This window comes from Sus scrofa, chromosome 2, assembly GCF_000003025.6.
Source record: "Sus scrofa isolate TJ Tabasco breed Duroc chromosome 2, Sscrofa11.1, whole genome shotgun sequence".
In the NCBI taxonomy this organism is placed as follows: Eukaryota; Metazoa; Chordata; class Mammalia; order Artiodactyla; family Suidae; genus Sus; species Sus scrofa.
In genome coordinates this window covers 85215839-85241644 of record NC_010444.4, presented here as the reverse complement: position 1 = coordinate 85241644, position 25806 = coordinate 85215839, and the positions used below count along the sequence as shown (strand labels likewise).

Below are 25806 nucleotides of genomic sequence, written 5' to 3'. Positions count from 1 at the left end.
CGGGAGTCGAGCTAAGAGATGGGCCTCTCTCAGGTGGCAGGCCAGCAGTGCCCATGCCATCTCAGGCAGAAGTTCGGAAGCAGCTGGAGATCTCGCCGAGCACAGGGAGCTGTGTCAAAGCCACTGATCTAGAGGTCACACCCCCTGCACCCACCCCTGTTCTCCATCCCCTGGGCCTACCCAGCACGCATGGGATGGCACATCCCTTCGTCATTCCTAAGAGCCCCATAAAGCTTGGCCTCCCTTTTGCAACGGTTAGAGTCAAAAGGAGACAGGAGGAGGGTGGGAGGAGGAACAGAAGGGAAAGTGGTGTGTGTCCTGCCTGGAGGAGGGAAGGTGAAAGCCAGTGGGTAAAAAAGGAAGGGGAGGGCGGAGGGTCCCTGACAACCACCTGCTCTCTGCTCTGCCCCGCCCCTCAGATCCCAGACCCCAAAGGTCCTTTGCAGCTTCCGGACAATTGCAACACCATATGCACTGGTTTTTAACTGAAATCTGAAAATCGCCTGCCATGGACTGTCAGAACCTGTTTTCTGGATGGCTTATCTGCTGAAAGTAGAGAGGGGCAAGGCTGCTCTAGGGGTCTGCAGACAGTTGACTTCATCACACGTCTTCAAAATCAGAAAGGAAACACCCTGGGAAGCTGAGGCCAGGGCGGGGGGGTTGGGGGGGGGACGTGGCAGCAGCTGGGCGATTTGCTGACTCTGCTTCGAGAGAAAATTCCAGTGCTGTTTGCTCTGGAACAGACTTCCCAGCCCCCACCTCCACTTTCAGGCCATGAAAAGAGCCTGCAAAGAAACTGGGACTTTAAAAATGAACACCACTATAAAGATGGGGCAATCTTTGCTGCCAAATATTTTCTTTGAATACGTTAGCACGCAGTTTCCTATCAGGGTATTTAAAGAAACAGCGCATGTATGGCTCCATTTTGCCTTTTCCCAGTATATTCTGGTTTGTATTCCCGCCAACAAAGGCCAAGCAATTGCGGGGCTTTCTCCTCCTGTCAAAGATATTCCCACTTTCTGAGGAGTTCCTGCATTGCCCATCAAAGACTATCACTTCTTTTAAATTTAGAAAAAGAACACTGTGTTTATGGGGGAGGGGGTCTCAAAAGGTAATGGGACCCCCATCACAGACAGCTTCTTTTTCATTCTCTGGTTCCCCACTGTATGTCCTACTAAGGGTTAACTGCCTGCACAGTACAATGCCTTAACCTAACACAAGAGCGCAGGCTGATAAATATTTGTTGAATAATCATTGGAGATGACAAGAAATGAGTGAATATTCTGCCTGGCTCCCCCCCGGCCCCCGGCCCCAGTGCTCTTGGCCTTAAACTAGGGACCAGGAATGGTATCCTCGACACTCAAAATTCTGGGTTCGCTAAACCGGATCAAGGTCTTGTTTGAGAAAGACACAAGTCAGCCCTGGCAATGGATGTGTCTGGTTGGCGCGATACCACTGATATAAGGAATGGTCAATATTTAGAGCAAAAGACCATCACGTGGAGAACTGTCATTCCATACCCAAAACAACCAAGGGATGCACATCTAGAAGATACTGATGATTTTGTCTACACGGCAATTCCGAGAGAAGCTTTACTCAAAACACACTTTGCTTGCCAGAAACAAAAACTGTACCAAAACGTATAGTCCATTTCGGAGTGCCCTGCCATGGGGCTTCTTCTTGTTGGTGCAACATGACAACTGTTTCTGTAGGCTTGGTACCAGGACCAAGTTCAGCTTGATAGGAGGGTTACTGGACATCCAAATATACAGCCAATATGTACCTTAACAATCAACAAAGTGTCTTTCCACAATACCAGGTGAAGGCCAAATGCAAACACTTCTGGCTTGAGAGCATGAACGAGTGAGGTGTTTTACTGAAGAAACAGGTCAAGGCCCTTTTGAGAGTCAACAGAAAAAAAACTGGAGACTATTATATCCTGTTTTGACTGGCAGAGGGAATCAGAAACTATTCCCATGGAATGCTTTTGAAACGATTCCAGGATTGAGAAAAATCTCAATTTCGCCATCTTTTCACTGCAACCTTCTTGGTACTTAGACTTTCCCTTCTGCCACTTCTTTTCCTACCTCTTCTTTGATATCTCAAGACATCCAGGAAAGCAACTAAGCAGTTTTGGGTGCAAACCTGAACTTTTATTTTTTGGTCTTTTTAGGACCACACCTGTGGCACATGGAGGTTCCCAGGCTAGGGGTCGAACCAGAACTATAGCTGCTGGCCTATACCACAGCTCACGGCAATGCCGGATCCTTAACCCACTGAGCAGGGCCAGGGATGGACCCGCATCCTCATGGATCCTAGTCTGGTTTTTAACCTGCTGAGCCCAATGGGAACTCCCTGACCCTAGATTTGGTAAGATTTGTAAATAAAGGTGCATTTGCTAACTCAGGTGAAATCACTCAAACACTTTCTGAAGGCTTACATCTGCATGAGACCATGTTTCAAGAATAAGACGGCATAACATCAGGAGAGCTATGGAATGTGGCCTTTGTGATAGGACTGTGATCAGAGTATTTGAGCACCCATATTCCACAGGGTGCTTGCTTTCCTAGGCGAGGGGCGAGAACTGTCCAACCACTAAGAAACTGGCAGCACAAACAACACGGAAACCATGCTCTTGCCCATTCCACAGTGGCTTCCTAAACAACTTCCTGAGCTCTTGTGTGCTTGCCTATTTCCCGCTTTTTCAGTTTCTCAACGAAAACTATTAGGTGCTTGTAAAGATGAGTTTAGCATCAGAAGAAGGTAGAGAGAAGATGAAGCTATTTTCATGATGGACCTCTAGAATTTCGGACTCATCCCAGTAGCAAACTACAGATGGGGAAACTGAGGACCAGAGATGTTGAATGACTTACATTCTCTTCAGCAAGATCTGGGGCTCACTACTGCTTAGTGGTGGAGTCTGGGCTGGGACCCATCAACCTTATCTCCCAGGGTTAGCTCTCTGGTGGTAAGATGATTCCTGGCTGCTGGGTGTGGCTTCCGAGGCAGCAAGAATAAATGAGAGGCAGGAAAGACCCATTACTTGGGGTGTAGTGTGTACAAGACTTGGAGTTTGGAGCAGCTGGATTTTTTCCTACTGAGAGGACCCAGTGATGATAACAGGATTTGGGAACCTTCTGGATCAATTCAAAGCGCAATGAGGAGATTTCAGATAGAAAAGGAGTTAGAAACAGGAGCCTGGCGAACTGTTTCCTAGGCTTTCATTTGGGCATGTAGCCTCACTTTCTTTCTACTGTGGATGAAAGGAGATGCTGGTTGCAGGTCTGTGTGCCAAAGGCCTGCTGCAGGGATAGAACAGAGAGCTTCTATTTCATCTCACGGCTCTATCTTAATCACGCTGACCCCAGAACAAACCAGACAGGCCACGCCACATACTTTAGGAAGAACTTGAGCTCTCTCCTAGAAAACGACAGTGATGGGAACAGGGTGAGAGAGGCAGGGAAAACAGCAGGGGAGGTGGAAAAGGTGGTGCCCAAGAAGGTTTGTGACCACAGACCGTCCAGGAGATTAGAAGAGATCCCTCTTGGGCCACCTGGGAGGCTTGAATTAGATGACAAGAAGGTCAGGAAAGGTCATTCTGAAGGGGATACACGCTGGCAGAGCTCATGGGGGGGGGGTGTCCTGCTGGTTAATCCAATTCTGACCCAACCCAGGGTTCAAATAAAATTCTATGCAAAACCGTGCTCTGGATATTTGATGCATTTGGACCTACAACAGACATTTGAGTCCTCTCTAAAAGTAGAAACAGTCCAGGAAGCCAACTCAGCTGTCATGGAAGAATAGAGGCAGCAGTATCTTTGCACACGTCCAGGCATCCTTTGAGTGGGCTGGTGGAGGTACACACGTTTCTTTTGTAGGTATTACCGCACATGGTACATTTAACCAAAAAAAAACTGCTCAGGTCCTCAAATATGTCTTTTTAAGAAGATAAATCAAGGGGTAGGTGGTGGTGGGGGATGAGTCCACAGAGAAGAAGAAAATACAGGGTCCCGTCATGGGTTGAGGGGCTGTCATCTTTGTTCTTCCATAATATTCAGGAGGCAGACGTGAGAGGAAGTGCTGTTTCTTTCCCTGCCTGGTGGATGTTGTTCTAATGGATTCCATCCAGCCTCTCTTGATTTTCCTCCTTCCTGCCACCTTTGCACTTTGCGGCTTGCGTTTTCCTTAGCCCCGAGCGCACATCCCTGGGGGAATCGCCCTCTTCCTGCCGGGCCCCCAAACCAAGCTGCCCACCCCCCACCCCTCACCGTCCCAGCCTGACATACTTCAAGGGAGAGTCGATTAATGGCTTCTGTTAATGAAAGAAGCTTTTCATGGGGCCTGAACTCTGCCGTCCTGAGCTCTAGGAGGATTATTAGGAAGGGGAGAGGGAGGCGGAGTGACCTTTGGGGTTAAGACATCTTTGAGTGTGATGGCTACTGGAAACAAAGGCTCTCCCTCCTCAGAGCTTGGCCTGTTGGAAATGCCTATAATAAGAAACCAGGAGAACCCTGGAACAAGACGGAGAGAGTTGAAAAAAGGAACAGTGTTTTAACGTGGGATTTGTTGCTGGCTGCTGGTCATCACGGCAAGTCTGCATGGAGGCTTCCGATGTCAAAGAAGATGAGTAAAAGGGACCAGCGTGGAGGGGGGCCGGCCCGAGGGGTGAGAAGGTCACCCAGCCGACAGCCCCTGGGAATGTCCTGCTGACCTCTCTCTTCCAGGCCCAGGCAGATTCCAGAAGTAAAATGAGCAGCCAAAACCCACCGGGAGGTGCTGCCCTGTCTGCCTGAGGCCCCTGGAGCACAGCAGGCGAGGTTTTCACACAGAGGCAGCGGCCAGGAACGCACTGACCAGGGCACCAGCCCAGCAAAAGCTAGTGGAATGGGACGGGCTTGGGTGAGGCTGATTCGTCCAATGTCAATGCCCCCGGGGGCACTGGCCCTCTGGAAACTGGTCCCTTGGAGGTATCATCTGGCTTTTACAAATGGCTATGGAGTGAATTTCTTCCTCATTTGCAATTTACAACAGCTTAGATGAGGGATAAGTTCTAGATGAGTGAGTCTGGGTGATGGGCAGGAATAAGGAGTCAGACCCTGTTTTTAGAAAGTGGCAGCTGGGAGCAGGGTGGGGGACAGGGGTGAATAAAAGCAGATCGCTATGAGCTCTGATTTTCTGATGTTCTGAACCACAAGCCACAGCCCCAGACAGAGTTACAGTCCCCTTGTCTTGTGTTCTTCAGGAGCTTCCCTGAGTCTTCTGGTAGAAACGCTGCTTATGCAGCTCACTCAGAGCTCTGCTGCTAACTGCAGAGCCTCTATTTTTCTTGTCACCAGAGTCACCTTAATCGTCACGCCTGAAAGAGCCCCACCCGGCTCTGTTTGGTGCCACATGGTTTTTTCTGAAAGGCCCTGCTGTAACAGCAAGAATTGCTGGGTGTCCTTTTCTAAGTAAACAGGAAATATCACTCTGACAAAAAAAAAAAAAGAATCCCTCTCCTCAGCACAAATGCAATAAAATGCCCACTTATATTTCCTGCGAAAGCTGAATTAGGAACAGGATCTGTTTCTTATAGCAGCCCAGACCTCATCCTAACTTCTAAACCTTCAGTGAGCAGAAGGCTCAGGCCAGCCCGGCTGACCAGGACATTGAAAAAAAAATCCTTCCACTGATTCTAGGAGGCAGCAGCATCACAGGTAGGAAAGACAACAATGCATGGACAGAAAACAAAACCAAACAAAGCCCAAACTGTGCAAAATCACCTGTAAGAGGCAAGATGGTATGCGTCTAAATTTGAGTCACAGCAAGACAGTGTTCTGGTATTTGACCACCTTTCTATCTCTGAAAAGTCTGGAGCCTTGAGTCAGCCGGGAGAGGGGACACAGGGCAGGAGAAAGAAACACAGGATGGATGGCTTTTTTTCCCATTACATCAGGACCTGGGTTCGTGTGTCAGGCAGGCGCAAGCCCACCAGTCCTCCACACACGAGCACGGTGGAGGCCAGCAGGATGGGGATTGCTTTGGTGATGCTGACCAGGGAGCCAAATATTAAGTTGCCAAGCACGGCGGCCGCTTTGCATAGTGCATTCAGGAAGCCAAAGCCTGTCGCCCTGCAAAGGAAAGAGATAGAGATGAGGTTGAGAAAGTGACTTCCAAGAGTCCAGCTGTAGACACAGACGTCTTCGATGGTAATTTTCATGCATCTTCACGCAGACGGGTTGGTACATAACTTTGAGCAAGGAATCAAAGGCCGGTCAGCACATCTGGAAGGAGAGAACCCCAGCTGTTGGTACTGTTCCTTCAGCTCTCTGTTGACTTTCTTACCATGGATTCTTATTCTGCCCATGAGTTTATTGTGAACAGAAAGAGAAAGGACATGTCAGGGGGTTAGAAGAGTTTCTTCTCTCTTCCAGAATGAAATTAAAATGTACGACAATTTAGTTCTTTAGATTTTTTTTTTTAATGCCCCATATCCTCTTAGCTTAATTCATGTGTGACGATTTAAGTAATTTAAGTGCATGGGATTTTCTGAGAAAATCAAGGATGACTCCATCTTTCTGGCACCACAAGGATGAACTATTGCTCCCCTGTCCCAAATATTTTTGGTAGCAGGCAGAAACTGAACCTTGGTCTGGGCGGCCACCCATGAGCTAGTAACATACTTCTCACACCCTCACCGGAGCTCTAGGTGGGAAATCAGGCCCAAGAAGATATTTCAGAAGACAATCAGATTGTAGATCCAGAGAAGATGCTGCTTCCTCTGCTGACATATAAGATGTGCAGGTGGTGTACATATATATATATATATATATATATATATGATGCATCCCATTTCTTAATTCTTGGGAAAAGAAAATTTTTATTATCTTTATGTCTATTGACTGTAATTTTACTGAGGTCTTTTAGGCAAGAAATTCAATTTTGTTCGTGAGTGTATGGATACTGCTGCTATCATGTGATAATGGAATTTCTTCTGTCTTTCTGCCATTTCTGTTTTTTGTCTGTCACGAGGTTCATATGTGTATTAAAGGCACTTTGAAGGCGGGGTAACCTTGATGATATGTTCCCCCTCCCAAGGGAAATGCATTTGATACACTGTAAAAGGCAGTCTTTAGTACACATCTTTCTTCGATAGATTTATTTTATTTTACTTTATTTTTGCTTTTTAGGGTTGTACCTGTGGCATATGGAGGTTCCCAGGCTAGGGGTCGAATCAGAGCTACAGCTGGCAGCCTACACCACAGCCACAGCAATGCCAGATCTGAGCTGTGTCTGTGACCTATGCCTTGGTTCCCGGCAACGCCAGATCCTTAACCCACTCAGCGAGGCCAAGGATGGAACCTGCAACCTCACGGTTCCTAGTTGGATTCGTTTCCGCTGTGCCACGATAGGAACTCCACCTTTGATTGATTTATAAATAAGTGGGTTTTCCTGTGGTCAGGCATAACAACTACACATAACGTTTTGGGCTGCTTGTTCCGAGTGATATCTTCTACAATGTGTAGGTATTTACTGTGGGCATTATTGTAACATTGACTTTGCTGGTTAGAACAGACTTTAAAAAGGGCAGCAAGTGTCGACTTTCTTTTTTGCTCAAGACACCCAGCGAGTCGAGGAAGCAGCCTCTGCAGTGTGGCCAAGTCAGCAAAGGTTTGGATCATGGAAGGGGTGTAACAGAATCTCTGATGGAGAAAAACAGGAACCTCTTGAGAAAAGGGTTAGCTCATTTGGTATTCTTCTTCTTTTGGGTTTGTTTTTAAAGAAAGAGATGAGTAATAGCAACAACTACCAGGAAGGTAAGGAGATTTAATACACTGATAACTATTTTCAAATGAACTGCTTGAGGTTACACGTTGGGTACCACAGAAGACTTAAGCAGAATGACATCCTCATCTACTGCCTCCTCTGTCTCCATGGAGATGTTTTAAGGCCAAGTTGTCTTTTTCTTTAAAAAAAAAAATTAATAGTCTTTTGGGAGCAGTTTTAAGTTTCTAAAAAAATTGAGTGAAGAGTAAAGAGAATTCTCACACAGCCCCTATTACTAACATCTTAGTGTGGCACATTTGCTACAACTGATGAGTCAATGTTAATATATTATTATTAACTAAAGTCCAAAGTTTGCATTAGGGTTCACTCTTTGTGCTGTGTATTCTATGGGCATTGACAAATGTGTAGTCCTATGCAGCTGCCATTACAACATCATACACGATAATAGTTTCAATGCCCTAAAAATCCTGGCCGCCACTGACCTGTTTTACTATCTCCTTAGTTTTACCTTTTCCACAATGTCATATAATTCAAATTATATAGTATGTAGCCTTTTCAGATCAGCTTCTTTCATTTTTTTTTTTTTCTTTTCTGGCTGAATCCGCTCCATATGGAAGTTCCTAGGCCAGGGATTGAACCCGTGCCTCCACAGAGACAAGCCAGATCATTAATCCAGAGTGCCACAGTGGGAACTCCCTTTTACTTTTTAAAAACTACACGTTAGTTTCTTGATTCTGGAGTCACAAATCACCGAACACATCTTATGGAACTGAGATAAGCTGTATTGTTCTGCGGAAAATAGCTAGTGTGTATATGGCTGATAAGAGACAAGGAAATATTCTGTATGGAGAAGTCTCCTGATGCTAAAACTGCAGAATAAGCCATGCAGAATTTACATCTGGGTTAAAATAACCATATTTTCTTCCCAAGCTATAAACCTGGTATAACTCAGGGCATAAAGTCCAGGCGGCCAGCTTCTTTCGTTGCTAAAACTCTAGCAGAGGAACAGACGACTTCCTGAGCCTTCTGGGTAGCACTAAGGGAGGTGCATCAGGAGCATCTGGAATCCAAAGCATCTAAGAAAGACGATCACATCCTTATTTCGGAAGAATCTCCGTTTTCATTTATCAAGCGGAGGCAGTTCTTCAGATGAAAATCTGGTGCGGATACAGAGCACATAGCTTCCTTAAATTAATGCTGGCATTCGAGAAAACATGACTGTCCTTTCCTTGGATAAGAAAATTATTTCCTCAAATACTTGCAGCTGGAGGGTGTGCTTTTCCACACATTGAAGGCACAGATGCATTAGGAACATCTTTCTCAAAGGAGCTCTCCCTTGGGGGTCATCTGTTTATAAATAAACAAGCGTTTGGTTCATTTATTCCCTTGTCCTTACTTAAAGGAAGGCCAGGACTTCTGTAGACACCCCCAGCCCAAGTCAGCTCATGCTCATCAAGCCCTTGGAAGGTGGGAGCTCAGAGCTGACAAAGCCCGACTTGACTTGCTGATTTCCCAGCAGCAGAACAAACTATTGAACTTTTTTTTTTTTCAGTCCAAAGATGTCCTGTGTCTTCTCTGAACCAACAAGCATCCACAAGAAAGAATGCAGCAGACTACTGTCTTTCTACAAGCTCTATCCCTTTTCCCCTCCCTTCTCCAGCCAGAATCCTTTGTTTTCCATTCTTACTCAACCTATTTATTTAAATCTTTCAAATAGAAACTCTTTCCCCAACAGTAGCCTGGGACTGCAGCAGCCCTGGTCTCCATCCCACTAAGTTGGTCCTTCTCCCTGCACCAGTAACTCCCTCTGATGCTGGTGCAGGAGCTGTCTGGCTGCTGTGCTCAGGCTCAGCTGTGGGGGGATGTGGCTTCCAGAGCATCCCCAAACCACAGCCCCACTGTGGCTCCTTCTAAGAACCTTTACGCTGTAGTGGGATCTAGCGCATTTATATCACTTTACGCTTATTTGACGGCCAGGAAAAGGAAAGTGCTGACTCCACTCTGGATACTGAAGATAGCTTTGCCTTCACATCCAGCCTCTTTCTTATTTGTTGTTTTTTTTTTTTTTTTACTTCTTGGCAGAGTCAGTGCTGGTGTTAGCCATTGTCTGTCTGCCTCTTTCTTTGTTTCTTCCTTTTTCTTTCTCGTCCTCCTTCCCTCCTTCCTTCCCTCTCTTTCTTTCATTTTTTTTTTTTTTTGTCTTTTTGTTTTTTTAGGGCCACACCCATGGCATATGGAGATTCCCAGGCTAGGGGTCTAACCCAAGCTGTTGTTGCTGGCCTATACCACAGCCACAGCAACGCCAGATCTAAGCCACGTCTGCAATCTACACCACAGCTCATGTCCGGATCCTTGACCCTCTGAGTGAGGCCAGGGATCGAATCCGCACCCAATGGTTCCTAGTTGGATTCATTTCTGCTGCCCACAATGAGAACTCCATCCTCTCTCTCCTTCTTTCAGTGGCTGCACCAGTGGCATGTGGAAGTTCTCTGACCGGAGATTGAACCTGAAGCCACAGTGACCTATGCCACAGCTACAGCAATGTTGGATCCTTAACCGACTTCGAGGGGACCAGGGATGGAACCTGAGCCACTGCAGTTGGATTCTTAGCCCACTGCACTACAGCGGGAACTCTGCCACTGTTTTAAACACTGGCTGAAATATCTGCCCATTGACTGATGAAATTGGGGAAAAAACCCTTAAATACTACATTTTGAAAAAGAATAAAATGGTATAGAGTATAGATGCAGACTTAGCTCATGGGATTTACCTGCTAAGGGATAAAGTGTGAACATTCGCTTTGTCTAGTCTAAACTTTGGGAAATGAACTTTTTCTGGACAACTCAGTCCAATCATTGGTAGAATGACGGGGACATTAGCATGGGACATTTTGGAAAGTACAGACAGTCCTCAAATCAATGTGATCTAAAGATTCATCTGGAAGTTGGCTATTTAAAACACAGAATGAATTTCATTTTTCTCATAGGAACAATAATACAAATGATGGCTAGCTTCCCAGATTAATCTAAAAGAGCTATTTTAACACTGAATCCATCTGAGCCATTGGACTACAATGTTAAGGGCCTAATACACTCCTCGAATATTTGTTGAATAAGCAAGTTAGTCCTTCACATAGTTCTAACTTACACATTCTCCTATGCATTTATTTATTCATTAGACAATCATTTATTAAGCATCTATTATGTGCCAAACACTGCACTAGGCACCAGGGGCCCCAAAATTAATAAGATTAAGTCTCATTTTACACTAAGACAGATGTAAAAAGATCATGATAGTGTAACATGCTAAGTGCCTTGAAAAAGATACCCAGAGGCTACTAAGGGGTGTGTGTGTGTGTGTGTGTGTGTGTGTGTGTGTGGAGGACAGCAAGTGGTCTCAGGTTGGGGGTGGGGACAGCTGAAGGGAGATTTCTCAGAGGGGACAGATAAGAATAGAATTGGTCTTAAAGGAACAGGAAGAGCTTGCCAGGTGATGATGGAACGTGAACAGAGGTGTTCTCTGCTCTCAAAACACCCTCACATCTCTCCAACTCGTCGCCATGGTACCCCACTCAGGCGTGCCTTAGGCATCTCCTCTAAAACCTTCTTGAGTGCAAAAGGCCTGCCTCCCTCCAGTCCCCAAACAAGTCTCCCGTTTCCTCATGCAGCGGTTCTCCACTTGGGGTCAGAACTGGGGTGCACACACGTGTGTAACCACGGCCTCACCCAGCAGTGCTCAAAGCACCATTGATGGAACTTCTAAAACACAGTGATGTGGGAGCTCCTGTTGTGGTTCAGTGGTAATAAATCAGACTAGTATCTGTGAGGATGTGGATTCCACCCCCAGCCTCGCTCAGTGGGTTAAGGATCTGGCATTGCTATGAACTGTGGTATAGGCTGCAGACGTGGCTCTGATCCCGTGTTGCTGTGGTGTAGGCCGGCAGCTGTAGCTCCGATTCGACCCCTAGCCTGGGAACTTCCACATGTCACGGATGTGGCCCTAAAAAGCAAAAATAAATAAATAGTGATGTGGCCACACCAATGCCTAGAGGCATGTCCCCAGAAATTCTGACTTCACTGCTATATGGGAGTCTAGTTATTAGTTTTGTTTTTGTTTTTTTTGGTCTTTTTAGGGCCATATACACAGTATATGCAAGTTCCCAGGCTAGGCTAGGGGTCGAATTGGAGCTGCAGCTGCTGGTCTATGTCACAGCCGCAGCAATGCCAGATCTGAGCTGCGTTTGCAACTTACACCACAGCTCATGGCAACGCTGGACCTTAACCCACTGAGTGAGGCCAGGGATCAAACCCACAACCTCATGGATACTAGTCTGATTCGTTTCCGCTGTGCCACAACAGGAACTCCGGGAATGGGCTTTTTAATGGACATTAGTTGGTCCATGTTTGTTGACTGACATCAGATGGTTACCTTGCTTTTGTGGAGGAAAAAACCCCTAGTTTCACATTCTTAAATCGGGAATGATGGAATTCAACTGCTTTCTGATCTATAAAGCAAGAGAACATTTGTTTCATGTACACAGTGAGTGTATGTGTGTGGTCTGGGTGTGTCCTCCTGAGCCAGGGGAAGGCGGCCTCCTATAACACCCTATCCTGCAAACTGAGCCTTCCTGACACACACACGGGGGAGGACTTTCCTGGACTTGTGAGCCCACAGGAACCTCTCCCTGGGCCCAAAGTCGACCTCCGTCTCCCTTCCCTCCCCACTAGCGTCAAGGGTTATCCCATTGCTTGTTCCTCTGGACATACAAACATGAATCCAGGGACAGGTAATAATGGAAGCCTTTGTGTCTTATCATCTATCTGGTAAGCCTCACTAGGAAGCGAGTCCCTGGGCCAGAGTAAATGATGACAGAATGAAAGTGAGCCCAGGGAGGCCACCTAGAGTTCATCTAAGGCCATGGTTGATGGACACGGCTGTGAATCCCAAGAGCGGTGAGCTTCTGAGAAACTGATTTTCAGAGCCTACCCCAGTCCCACAGGGAGGACTCTGTATGTCACAGGCGAGCAAGGCCTCTGCTGGGAGCAGCGCTGCACAGTCATACCTCTGGCTTTGATGCTAAGGGATTCAGGGCAAGTTACTTCCCCCAATGTCTCCTTTTCCTCACCTGAAAATGGCATCTATCTACCAACACTTGTAGGGTTGGCATGAGGATGAAAGTTAAACAAGGTCATCTGAATACTCAGCACTGTGCCTGACTCGCCTGTCCATTTCTCACATGAGAAAAGGCTCCAGAAAGGTTCAAAGACTCATCTAAAGGGACCTGGCTGTTTTTGGGCAGCGTCTGTAGCTGCACTCAAGTTTTCCTCCACCGCGTTGATGGAGAAGGGGCCAGAGAGGAGGAGGAGGTTTCCGGGAGGCAGTGCTGTCTGGGGAAAGGGGAGCTGACAGCAGCAGGACTGTGGATAAACAACACGAAGGAGGGACATAGCAGGGTCACAGGGGAGAATGGAAGCGAAATGCCACCTCACTCACACCTGGTCCAACTAGCTTAGCCTGCAGCGCGGGGAGCTAGACCCCATTCAGGGAGGAAAACTATCGCCCAGAACCAGCTGGATTGGACAAAGCATCTGTCTTTCCATCTTTCTATCATTTATTCCTTCACCTGGGGTCATGGGCATGAACAAGGACAACAAAGTCCTGCTCTCAGGGAGTCCACACTCCAGGGGGTGACAGAGAGTAAGCAAACGTACACCTTAACAGCTTATCCTCACATAGTCAGGGGGGTGATTGCTTTAAAAGTGCTTCAGTATAATATATCAAATAGATAACCATCCTACTGTATAGCACAGGGAACTATATTCAGTATCTTGTAACAACCTATAATGGAAAAGAAGCTGAAAAAGAATAGGTAGACGTATAAATGAATCACTTTGCTGTACACCTGAAACTAACACAACATGGTAAATCAATCATATGTCAATAAAAATTAAAAAAAATAAAAAGAGATTGTGTGTTTTAGGGAACAAAAACTGTTTTGCCATCTTCCAATAAATAATAAAAATACAAAGAAAAGGACTTCAGTATGAAGAGAAGTTGTCTCTGTACCGATAGAATTTAAAACAGGTTAATCAGGAATTAATGGGCCAGAGGTAGTTGTTTAGGGCTCTATCATTTTATTTATTTATTTATTTATTTATTTGTCTTTTTACCATTTCTTGGGCCGCTCCAGCGGCATATGGAGGTTCCCAGGCTAGGGGTTGAATCGGAGCTGAAGCCGCTGGCCTATGCCAGAGCCACAGCAAGGCGGGATCTGAGCCGCGTCTGCAACCTACACCACAGCTCACGGCAACACCGGATCCTTAACCCACTGAGCAAGGGCAGGGATTGAACCTACAACCTCTTGGTTCCTAGTCAGATTTGTTAACCACTGTGCCATGACGGGAACTCCTCTATCTATCATTTTAGAAATCTGCATGAGGAGGTTTGTTCATGAACACAGAAATGAATTTTCATTGATGATATGAGTGCTTGATATGTGGTTGAATGGGAAGACTTTTCTGCCCTTACCACAATGGGTGGACCAGCATCCTCCAAGCCCAGCAACCCTGTGAAATGGTGCCGTTGGTCTAGACTCCAGATTCTAGAGCCGACTGGTCCTGGGCTCTGACACTTACAGTCTCACTCTGCTGCCTGACTAGCCCCAAGTCCGGTGGTCCTGCTGTCGGCATGGCGTGCTATCCATGGCCCCTTCATGCAACCACAGATATAGACTTTCCCTGGAGTCAAGAACAGGCTATAACAGGTTTTTATGTCTACTGGCACACGTGGTAGGATTTTGTGCCATTGTAACACACCTCCTGGGGGCGAGGTGGTGGGTGAAGGGGATGTAAGCTCCCCACACCCTCACTCTCCACTTCTAACTGCCAGAGACAAAAAGGATCTGACATTTGCTGAAAGTGACCCAGGACACATAAAATATAAACATATATAATGATAAGGGCTACAAAAAATAAAAATAAGGCAGGGCAAAGGGACATGGCTGGAGTGTAGCTGGGTTAGATAAGATGACTGATGAAAGAATCCTTCATGCCAAAATTTTTTTTTTTTTTTTTTCTTTTTAGGGCTGCACCTGCGGCATATGGAAGTTCCCAGGCTAGAGGTTGAATCAGAGCTACAGCTGCTGGCCTATATCACAGCCACAGCAACTGGGGATCCCAGCCAAGTCTGTGACCTACACTCCAGCTCATGGCAATGCCAGATCCTTAACTCACTGAGTGAGGCCAGGGATCGAACCCGCATCCTCATGGATATTAGTCGGATTCCTTTACACTGAGCCACAATGGGAACTCCCCATTTCAAAATCTTTAAAAAATAAGTGAGAGCTTTATCTTCATGAGCACGGATGTAGACTCTTATTTCATATCTTCAACAACTGAGGCCCAGTTATGCTGAGTGGCCTTCCTGAAGTCCACTAAGAGACCAGGATTTAAGAGATCCAGGATTCCAGAACCTCAGGTCTGAGCCACAGGTGGGAATGGGTAACTTCTGTGTCTAAAGAGACACAGTCCTAAAGCGAGGGGTGTGGGTTGGTTAATTCTGGGCAGATGTTTTGACTTTAGCTCACTGAGGAAGAGGACTGCCCCACAGCTCTGGGTGTCAGCAGCAGCTGCCCAGGATGAGCGGGGAACAGCAGGTGGGAACAATGAGGGGGTTACTTTCACATCCTTTCTGAGGTCATGTCTGAAACTGGGCATGCGTAAGGGGAAGGAAGGAGGAGGCCAGTGGCCAAAGGGGGGAGCGCACTGCTGGAAGATCCCCATGAGACAGGCCTGCGGGGCTGAGGGATGCTGCGTGGAGATGGTGGCCAGCACGGAGAGCCTGGGTTTCATCCCTTTCAAGGTGGGCACTCCTTGCCCTGAGCTCCGTGGAGGAGGGGTAAGCATAGTTCTGGGTGGTAGAGACAAAGGAAGTGAGAGCTGGGCTGGGGTGGGTGTGGGTGTGGGGGTGGGGGGAGCGAGCGAGCTCTGCCGCAGGGTGGCAGCAGGAAGTCACTGCCTGGATGCAGAAGGACATGCAGGCCAAAACAGAGAACCCGGATGAGTCAGAGCATGTGCTGCCTCTACAGACCTTCCTCGATGTAGGATGGGTTACATCGCTCCAAACGCATCACAGGTTGAATGTATCACAGGTTGAATGAAATGCAAACCTCACAGCTTGGCCTAGCCCAGCTTCAACATGCTCAGAGCACACGTATCAGCCTGCAGTTGGGCAAAATCATCTAACACAAAGCCTCTTTCATTATGAAGTGCTGACTATCTCATGTAACTTCTTGAATACTCTATTGAAAGGGAACACCAGAAGGGTTGCCTGCGTGCAGAACACCTGTAAGCATCACAGTGGTTTGCCCTTGTGATCCCGGGGCTGAGTGGGAGCACTGGCTTGCTGACCAGCACATACATATTTCAAAAGCACCTGCTTAATAAATTGGTGAATGACTGCTCTACCTCCAACTCACGAGTCTTTCCAGCATCCAAATGTAAATACTCAAATGTCCATCAGAGAGCACCATGGGAACATGAGAAATGCCACATGTCCGAAATGGAGCTGATTACTTTCCTAACCTTAGTCCAAACCTGCTCTTCCTTCTGTGTCCCAGGCTCAAAACTGCCATCGACATCCACTCACCTGCACATGCAGAAACTGGAATCATCTTTGTCAACTTCTTTCCTCATGCCAACATCAAGCGCCCATCAAGCACTACGTTTTGTTTATTCTGCCTCTAAGTATCTGTGAGCATCTGTGAGCATGTTGACTTCTTTCCTACCTGCCTCTTTCTGTCCCCTCACTGGTCTACCTGCCACCAGAAGGAATTCTCCAGCCCATGTATGAACTTGTCACTCTTCTTCCTAAAACACCTCAAGGGCTCCTCATCACCAAGACAATACTGCAATTTACAGACTCCCTCATGATCTGTGCCTTGCTTGACTCTGTTAACTCTTGTTTCCAGAGCTTTTCAGGTGGTCTTTCCTCTGACTGAAACATTCTTTCTCCATCTCTTTGCTGGGCTCTCACCTATTAGTCTTCAAGTCTTAGCTTAGATGTCCCTTCTTCTAAGCAATCCTCTCTTCTGCTTTCATAACACTGTATCCTTTCCTCAAATAACCAACTCTGTTACACCTGATGTTCTTAAGCTCTGTGAAAGTAATCACCACAAAGGGCTTATTTGTGGTTGTATCACATACACTCCAAAGAAAGTTGATGAGATAAATGAACAACATTAAAATTCATATTGAGATGGAACAGACATACTTTTCTTATTCTTCCTACTAAATACAGCTAAAAATCATGGACATTATTAAAAAAAAACTAAGAAGACTCTGAAAGATAAAGAGAATATGCAGAGTAGCTGACGACCTAGGCAATGGTGAGTTCCTCAATTTTCTTTTTGCATCATAGAAAGCTGAAGAAAGCTGGCAGTGTGGACACACCAACAGGTACAGATTCAAATAACATTCCAACAGAAGCCTGCATTCTCTACCCAAAGGACCAGGACAGAGGCAGCCTAGTAAGACAGAAAACACTTAGACAATAACCTCTCTCCTCCAACCAAACACCAAAAAACTTGGAAATCAATTGCCAGCTATGCCAGCAAAAGATGAGTGGAGAATGTAGTCGTCCATCCTTATAAAACTATAATGGGGTGCCTCAACATGATCACTGGGGTGGGTCAGGGAAGGATAAGTAGGAAGCTGGGATTTTCATCCCTGCGGGTCAGTAATGAGCTCCTCCTTGCTTTCCCTCCATGGTATCAGCCATCATGAAGAGAGCCTGGACTCCCACCCCTGCCAGTAGGAATGAGGACACCCCTCTTGGGTGTCAGTGGAGGCTGAGTGGGAACCTGGACATCTACATCCACCTGACAATAATGAGGCAGTGCACCCCTTCTCTTCCCATAGAGGGATCTGAGAAAGCCAACCAAGACTAAAGGCTTAAATAAGATCAAAAGTCTCATAACATAACATTGAAAATGACTGCTTTCAATTGACCAGCATTTATTATATGAATAACCAGGAAGATCTCAAATGGAATGTGAAAAGAAGATTAAGAGATGCCAACATTGAGATAGCAACACCTGAGGAATTCTTGTACTTCCTCATCTGGCTGTTCAATGTGGATCTTTCATAATAAACTATAATAGTACATATAGCATTTTCTTGTATCCTATGAGCCATTCTAGTAAATTATCAAGGCCACTGGGGGTTGTGGGAATTCCCAGGTTTATAGCTGGCTAGGGAGGAGTGTGAGTAGCCCGGGTGCCCCGTTTGTAGCCGGTATCTAAAGTGGGGCAGTCTTGAGAGACTGAGTCTTTAACTTGTGGGATCTGATGCTAACTCCAGGGAGGATAGTGTCAAAACTGGAGAAGTGACAGGTGCTGGAAAAGACACCATATCTTTGGTGCACCAATTACATGAAAAAGCTTCCCTAAGCTTCTATTCCAAGAAACTGATTCCTCCACATCTCCATAAACAAGTTGCATCTTCAAGGACCCCACTAAAATAATTCACTGGGGATACACTATCAGTACAGAGTTCTTAAAACAAGCCTGTGAAGTAGGCAAAACTGCTGGTCAGGGTCCTTCCATAAGCAGATAGGAGAAAGAAAACCAGGCATGGCTTTCTTGACATCAGAGAAGTTTGACCTAAGCCATTTTGTGATCTAAGCCTGGCAACAATGCTTGCCCTTGAAGAGGTCTCAGTAATAACTATCTTAAGGGAACAAAAGAACAAACTGTTATCAGGCAAGAGAAGAACCAGTAACAATAGCAAAGATAACAAATCAGTTGTAAAGACTCCCAGTTTTGTTTCCATGGTAAAGATGAGTCTGAAGGACTTTCTTGAGCTGCTCCACAGAATTTAAATTCCTTTCAGTTACTCAACCATCAGATCAACCGGAACCTAAGGGAAGAGGATGTTGCCCTATTCGAAGTCTGGTGAGAATCAGCTAAAGCTTGGATTCTCTCTGCTATCGAAGCCTTTTCATGAATATGCATGTGCCCATAGCTCAAAACTTCCCTAACTCTGCCGTTCACAGAGACACTGCTTTGGGTAAGATCCCTGGTGTTCTCCTTATTTGTTGCAAGAAAGAAATCCTTCCTTCTCCCGATCCTTGGCTTGGTTGTGTCTTTTGGCTTTGGACACCCACCAAGATGGGTGGGAACTAGTTCTTGGGTAACACTTTCCACCCCTTTCTCTGCCTCGCACATTATCATGTGCCAACCCATGTCCGTCATCTTTCTAACCTGGGGGAAAATCTAAAATGTCACTGGGCCTCTGTGGAAGACTCTGCAATCATTATGTTATGCTTATCTCTGATGACAGGCTTTGAGGACAGAAGAAAAAGGGACAAAGAGTGGTATAAGAAATATATCTTTTCCCTGGTTCCTAGCACAGAGCTCCTCAAACCTAAGGGATAGGAGTGTCTCCAGTTATTCATTAAAGCCCCTTTCCCTATGTTGGAGCTTCTGCTACTGAGCGATGTAGGGTGAGGCAGGTTACTAGAAATAGCAAGGGATTAGAGGTTGACACTGGGCATGGGGGGAGAAGGGTTGGAGATAAAGCTCTATAAAAACTCTTGAACAACAAGATTTGATAAGCTTCCAGGCTGAAGAAGGCACAGAGTACTGGAAGCTCTGTGCTTCTTCCTCCATTGCCTTGCCCTCTGCCTCTCTTCTGTCTGGCTGTTTCCAAGTGGTAACCTCTTATAATAAATTAGTAAACAGAGGTAAATGTTAACTTGAGTTCTGTGAGCCATTCTGGCAAGTTATCAAACTTGAGTGAAACTACGTAACCCAGATTGGGACTTGACTCCATTGTTCCCCCTCCCACCGCCTCCCGGTTTTTGGCTGCCAGGAGGCATAGGGAGCTCCCAGGCCAGGGATCAGATCTGAACCACTGTCATGACCTAAGCTGCAGCCGTGGCAACACTAGATCCTTAACACGCTGTGCCTGGCTGGGGATCAAACCTGCGACCTGGCGCTCCCACGACGCTGCCAATCCCATTGCAGCACAGAGGGAACTCCTTCCGCTGTCTTTCAATTAAGGTCTCAGGACTTGCTGAAGTTCAGGTTTTTTATGTCTCAGCACAGAAGGAATTCAGCGAGAGGCAAAGTGATAGGTAAGAAGCAGGTTTATTGAGAGAGATAGGGTGTGGGCCATCTCAGAAAGTGAGAGGTCCCCAGACACAGGGTGGTGAGTTTTTATGGGCTCGGTAATTTCACAGGCTAATGAGTGGGAGGATTATTCCAACGACTTCTGGGAAGGGGCAGGGATTTCCAGGATTTGGGTCACTGCCCACTTTTTGGCCTTTTATGGGTGGCTTCAGAACTGCCACAACACCTGTGGGTGTATCACTTAGCATGCTAAATATTGTAATGAGTGCATAAAGAGGCTCGGGATCTATGGAAGTTGGATCTTCCACCATCTTGGACCTCGTTGGTTCTAACCAGTTTATGCTGTATCCTTAAGGGCTCTGTCTTTTTTTTTTTTTTTTTTTAAGGTTGTGTCCTGCCTGCTTCTCTCTTTTTTCACAAGAAGCGTGAGAGGCCAATTTAGAGCTGGTTGGTTAGATGTACAGGTGATAACCTGAATTGTGTTTGGTGTCTGAAATGGGGGCACTCTGGTGGGAACTAAGTCCTTCATCTGTGGATCTGATGTTATCTCCAGGTAGATAGTGTTGGAACTGAGTTAAATTTTAGGACATCCAGCTGGTGTCTACTGTGGATTAGAGAATTGCCTGCTATGGGAAAAAACAAACAAACATATTTGGTGGCCAAAAGTGAAGTATGGAGAGCAGAGGGGAAAAAACAGCTTTTCCTTACAAAAAGTGCTTGCAGTGGCTGTTTGGCTTCATTTTATAGGCACAGGAAAGAACTACTCAGTTAATACCTTAGATTTTTTTTTTTTTTTTTGGTCTTTTTAGGGCCGCATCAGTGGTGTATGGAGGTTCCCAGGCTAGGGATCTAATCGGAGCTGTTGCTGCCGGCCTATACCACAGCCACAGTAACACCTGATCCAAGCTGTGTCTGTGACCTACACCATAGCTCATGCAATGCAGGATCCTTAACCCACTGAATGAGGCCAGGGGTCGAACCTGCATCTTCATGGATCCCAGTCAGGTTCATTAGCGCTGAGCCATGACAGGAATTCTGGTGCTTACAGTTTTAATTTCACATTTTCCTGCCTCTTTATGAAATGATTTAGGCTAGCTTATAAAAGACAAAATTAATAAGCTAGGGATCCAAGAGTGCAAATCAGGACGAGGAGGAGCCAAGCAAATATTTGGACCACAGAGCTACAACATGGACTCAGGCTCCTGCCTCCTGACTACACAACAGGAAAGGAAATGTGAGGAACTGCTAATTTTTATCCTGGAAAGTGAAGAGATGGAGCAGCAACCCAGAGTGGGTCCTGGCATGTGCTGCAGATTTGGAGTTGCAGGGAGGCACGGCGTGCTGGGGTGGGAAAGGTCCTGTCCTCACTGGTACTTTCGCAGGAAATGCAAAAGAGAGGTAACACCAAAGGTCAAGACAGGTATGGCTTTCAAGTGTAAGAACTTTCATAGCACTTAGACCATATTGTAAATTATGTTCCCTGAATATAATCACCTTCACTGGGATTTTGATAGGAGTGCTGTGAAATGGCTCAAGCGGTTGGTGACTTCTTAGTTTGGGGCTTGGAATCAGTGTGTCCTAGCCTGATCAGGAAGAACAGACTCTAGAAACTGGGCAGTGGTCTAGCATGAAAAGTTCTAGTGAGAAAAATCACAGCCTTGAACCAGAATGCTTGTCAGGATGTACTGTGTTTTGCTTCTACAGGGAGAAGGGACTGGAGGATACCTGCACACAAAACATTGGGGGTTTTCCTCTAACAGGTGACCCAGGGGTCCGTGGCACCCTCTTTTTGTGACTCGGAGGAATGCAGCAGAGATGGAAGAGGGTTTAACCTGAAACGGAGTACGTCGCCATGGCCCTGGGGGACAGGTTATCTATCTCTCCATCACTAGGATGTGACTTCCTGTACATTATCTGATAACACGAGCTTAAGCCCTGGAGAATGCCTGTCATCAACAGCCTGCCTACACTGAGAATGCATCTTGCCAGTGTCTGAGTCCTGGCCCAGCGGCTGTGCTCTGAAGCACATCTCCATGTTTCACTGTTTCAGTAACTGAATTACAAGAGGAACGTACAGCAGGCTGGTGCCCGGGACAGGCGGGACTCCTCTGAAGCGGACATTGTCACTGCCTTGCAAACCCTCCTGAGACTGCTTGCTGGGACACGTCCTCTCTACAGGCCTTCCTCGCTCCTCCATGTGGTCCAGGCTTGCCCTGCAGCCAGAAAACACCTCCCTCCCTGTTTTCTCTCCTACTTGCATGTCCCCTAACAGAACAAAATTCGTACACGTTTAATCCCATCTTGTCCTCTGCTTCTCCAAGGACCTGAGCTAATCACACAGCAATTTCTCTTTTTATCTGGCCGGGTGCTTAATTTTTCCAACAACAGAAGCACAGCAGGCCCATGTTTCTCATGGATGGATCTGCCCAGTTCAATGTGTTTGTATTTGTTGTTTGTTTTTGTTTTCCTGTTTTGGCCACCCCTCTGGCATAGAGACGTTCCTGGGCCAGGGATCCAATCCAAGCCAGAGCTGCAACCTATGCCATAGTTGCAGTAACACTGAATCCTTAACCTAATGTGCTGGCCCGGGGATTGAACCAGTGCCTTCACAGAGACAAGCTGGATCCTTAGCCCACTGTGCTGCAGCGGTAACTCCCCTGGTATTTTGTTTTTAAGCCAGGTTTTTGCTACAGGAGGACTCATCCTTCATCATCTCCATCCCTAATGGCAGAGGGTTAAGCACTTGAGTCATCCAAAACAATATCAAAAGTTTACAATGTAAAACAAAAAGGTCTCGGGCTATGACACAGCCTTGCTATAACACCGAGGGTCTGCTTTTAAAGTCTAGTTTAGGAGTCCCTGTCATGGCGCAGTGGTTAACGAATCCGACTAGGAACCGTGAGGTTGCTGGTTTGATCCCTGGCCTTGCTCAGTGGGTTAAGGATCCGGCATTGCCATGAGCTGTGGTGTAGGTTGCAGACGCGGCTCAGATCCCGCCTTGCTGTGGCTCTGGCGTAGGCCAACAGCCACAGCTCTGATTAGACCCCTAGCCTGAGAACCTCCATATGCCATGGGAGCGGCCCTAGAAAAGGCAAAAAGACAAAAATAAATAAATAAAGTCTAGTTTAATCCACATCTGGGCCCAGTTTGCAGGATGAGAAAGCAAGCAAGCTGCAGAGCCTTAATCCTGTTTTGGTGACACCCTCATCCCAAGACATCCAATCTAGGAGCTTGCCCCGCAAAGAGAACTAATGTTTGTGGAATGAAGGAAGGAGATGCCGGACCCGGGGTGTATGGTGACTTTCGAAGCCTAAGTGGCCAATAGGAGGTTACTGATTAGAATATTTGAGGAGTGGACATCCAGAAGGGTTTCAGACATTCTGCAGGGAGACAGGTACAGGAGTACCTATGGGTTCCTTTGAGCTCAGTAATAGATGCTCATGAAGAAGAGTAAGTTAGAGCCTGGGCATTCAGAGAACGTACCCCACTGGGGCCAGTACATAAAAAGAGGGACTCTGGATAAGTTGAAAATTGCTATCCCCAATGCATCCGCATTGTCCTAGAAAAAACCTCCTCCATTGCAAGTCCAGAGACTCCTGACTCCATGCTCTAGCAGAGAGGCCCTCAGACCTGACAGAGTGTACACGGAATCAAAGGCAGAGGCCATGTGCCTTGGCTCAAGTCGAACAGCAAAAACAGGGCCTCTCTTCTTGTAAGGACTTGGCTGCTGGAGCTCCACCCCAAAGCCTGGCCTTCTAGCCCTTTTTAGGGTAAGAGGTGTGCACAGTCTCTGTGTCTCCATTTTGAGAACTGAAGCATATTTTTCTTCTAATAGTGACCTTTGTTTTGTCCCTAGAAATGTGTTGGGCTTTCCTTTCACCGACCAGGAAGGTAAAGAGAGAGGTTCCAGAGACCTCTTCGTGGTTCCTTAACACCAAGCTCATGCTGTCACTAGCACAAATGAGAGAAGGACACCCTCAGGACGCATAAGAGGCCCAGAGAGGCTCCCGTACCGTGTCCCTCCCTGATTGATTACAGCCTCCTCAGACTGTTAGCCAGCAAGCTGAGTCATGGGCACATTTAAATTCCTACACTGGTTTCACTGCCCTATTACTCCTGCTGACACCTATAATCCCCTACATTTTCCTTTTAAAAGAAACGAAGAGATGTATGACATACATAAGCTACGTGGATATATTATAGAACACATGGATTATAGCCAATATTTTATAATAACTATAAATGGAACATCACCGTTAAAAATTATGACTCTTTTGTACACCTGAAACTTACATTGTATATCAACTACACCTCAAAAAAATCAGGTAAAGAAAACCTTCCATAATATATATAAATATCCATATATATATATATATATATATACTCAAAAGCCTTCATAGCTCCTAGGCAAACTGGCTTTTGATTTTCCCATACCACATTATAGTTAACTATAATTATAATATTTAGTATCTATATTTAATACCAATATTGAATATATATTTAATGACATAATGCATGTATACACTGCTATAAAAATGTCTAGCTGGAAATATACTCTAGCTGTAAAAACTGGGGGACAATTTCCATTGTAATTATTCTGATGTAATTATTTAGCATTTAATTTATGACTGTCCCTTCTCAGCCACCATCATGTATTCCCAGAAATGTTGGCAAACTGAGAAACTAATCCACAAACTGTTTTCAAAGTAATGACATTTTTATGACGCTAAGTGTAATCGTCAATGAAGAAGCAATAATGTTTTGTCTCATAAGATAAATAAATATAAGACATGAGCAGAACCTCCAACTTCCTAAGCCAGATTTTTTTTTTTTTGGAATTTTGCTTTCTTGGGGAAATGGCAGTTTAGCTTATTTTCTCTGACTTTTCCATGGTGCTCAGAGCACCTCTACCTGGGGACCCATTTCAACATACCTCCGATCTGTGGGGTACAGTTCCACGGTGACCACGTCCAGAGAGTTCCAGGCCGAGATGGTCAAGCCATTGTACAGACACAGCATGCCTATCATCATGGATTGGCTGGTGCCAAACCACAGGAAAAAACAGCTGATCCCTGAAAGCACCATGGAGCCACCTGCCAACGAAGCAGACAAGAGGCTGGGGTGTCTCCCCTCAGACTAGAGCGAGGACACTCGGGTCTTTGCCATCTCATAGCAAAACTGAATCCCAAGAGGAAGCTGCAGTCTGGGCTCACTAAAGCTCAGGTACAAGTGTGTTTACCTGTACTAAAGGTTTGCCTCTCTAACTACCTTCTGGACCCAGCAAGCATGAAATGCCCATCATCAACCACTCAGCTGTACAAGTAGAAAAATATACATTAGTTACACATAATTAGTTTTTCAGTCTGTTAACTCACAGAAGCTGCTCAATGAGATGTAATGAGACATAATTTTTATGAAAATTCAGTCCTAATGAAAGGTCTTAAGGGATTTCTCCTGGTCTCTGCAGGATGCAAATCCTTGGGGACGGGGGTGGGGGTGGGGAGGACAGTGGGAGACAGGCTTCCTCTAGATGGCAGGGGCAGGGGAGGCTCTGGTATTTTGCATGAAACCAAGCACATACCTAGCATCGTTAAGCGCCCGATTCTGTCCATCAGGAGAGCAGACACGATGTTCCCTGGCAACACTGCCAATGTTCCCAGGAAGTTGACAAAATAAATCCAGTAGGCACTATAGTCATCATCAAAGGTAATTGGGCATCCTGTCTTGTTGTTAGAAAATGAGCAGTTTTGAAATACGCTGTTAATGAATTTATATGGCTCAAAATCTGTGGACACAAAGAGAGACAATTCATCAAGCTCTTTAGGATTGTGTATCAGTATAAGAAAGCCTGTTGAGAATTCAGAAAAGAATCACAGTATTGTATAATGGAAGAGAATGTTAAAAAAGAG

At 46.0% G+C, this 25806-nt stretch overlaps 1 protein-coding gene across 8 annotated transcripts in view; it reads right to left on the bottom strand.

Annotated features, from left to right (window-relative positions):
- SV2C (synaptic vesicle glycoprotein 2C) overlaps positions 5818 to 25806 on the bottom strand; it is a 239131-nt gene continuing 219142 nt past the window's right edge. For 6 of the 8 annotated variants that reach the window (XM_021084456.1, XM_021084457.1, XM_021084459.1 and 3 more), the window contains 3 exons: positions 25479 to 25682; positions 24831 to 24990; positions 5927 to 6110 (listed from right to left, as the gene is read on the bottom strand). In XM_021084456.1, the coding sequence (XP_020940115.1) occupies positions 5927 to 6110; positions 24831 to 24990; positions 25479 to 25682 (548 nt within the window). Of the gene's footprint in view, positions 6111 to 24830; positions 24991 to 25478; positions 25683 to 25806 lie in introns of all 8 variants that reach the window. The other 2 variants (XM_021084455.1, XM_005661498.3) reach the window with 1 other exon arrangement.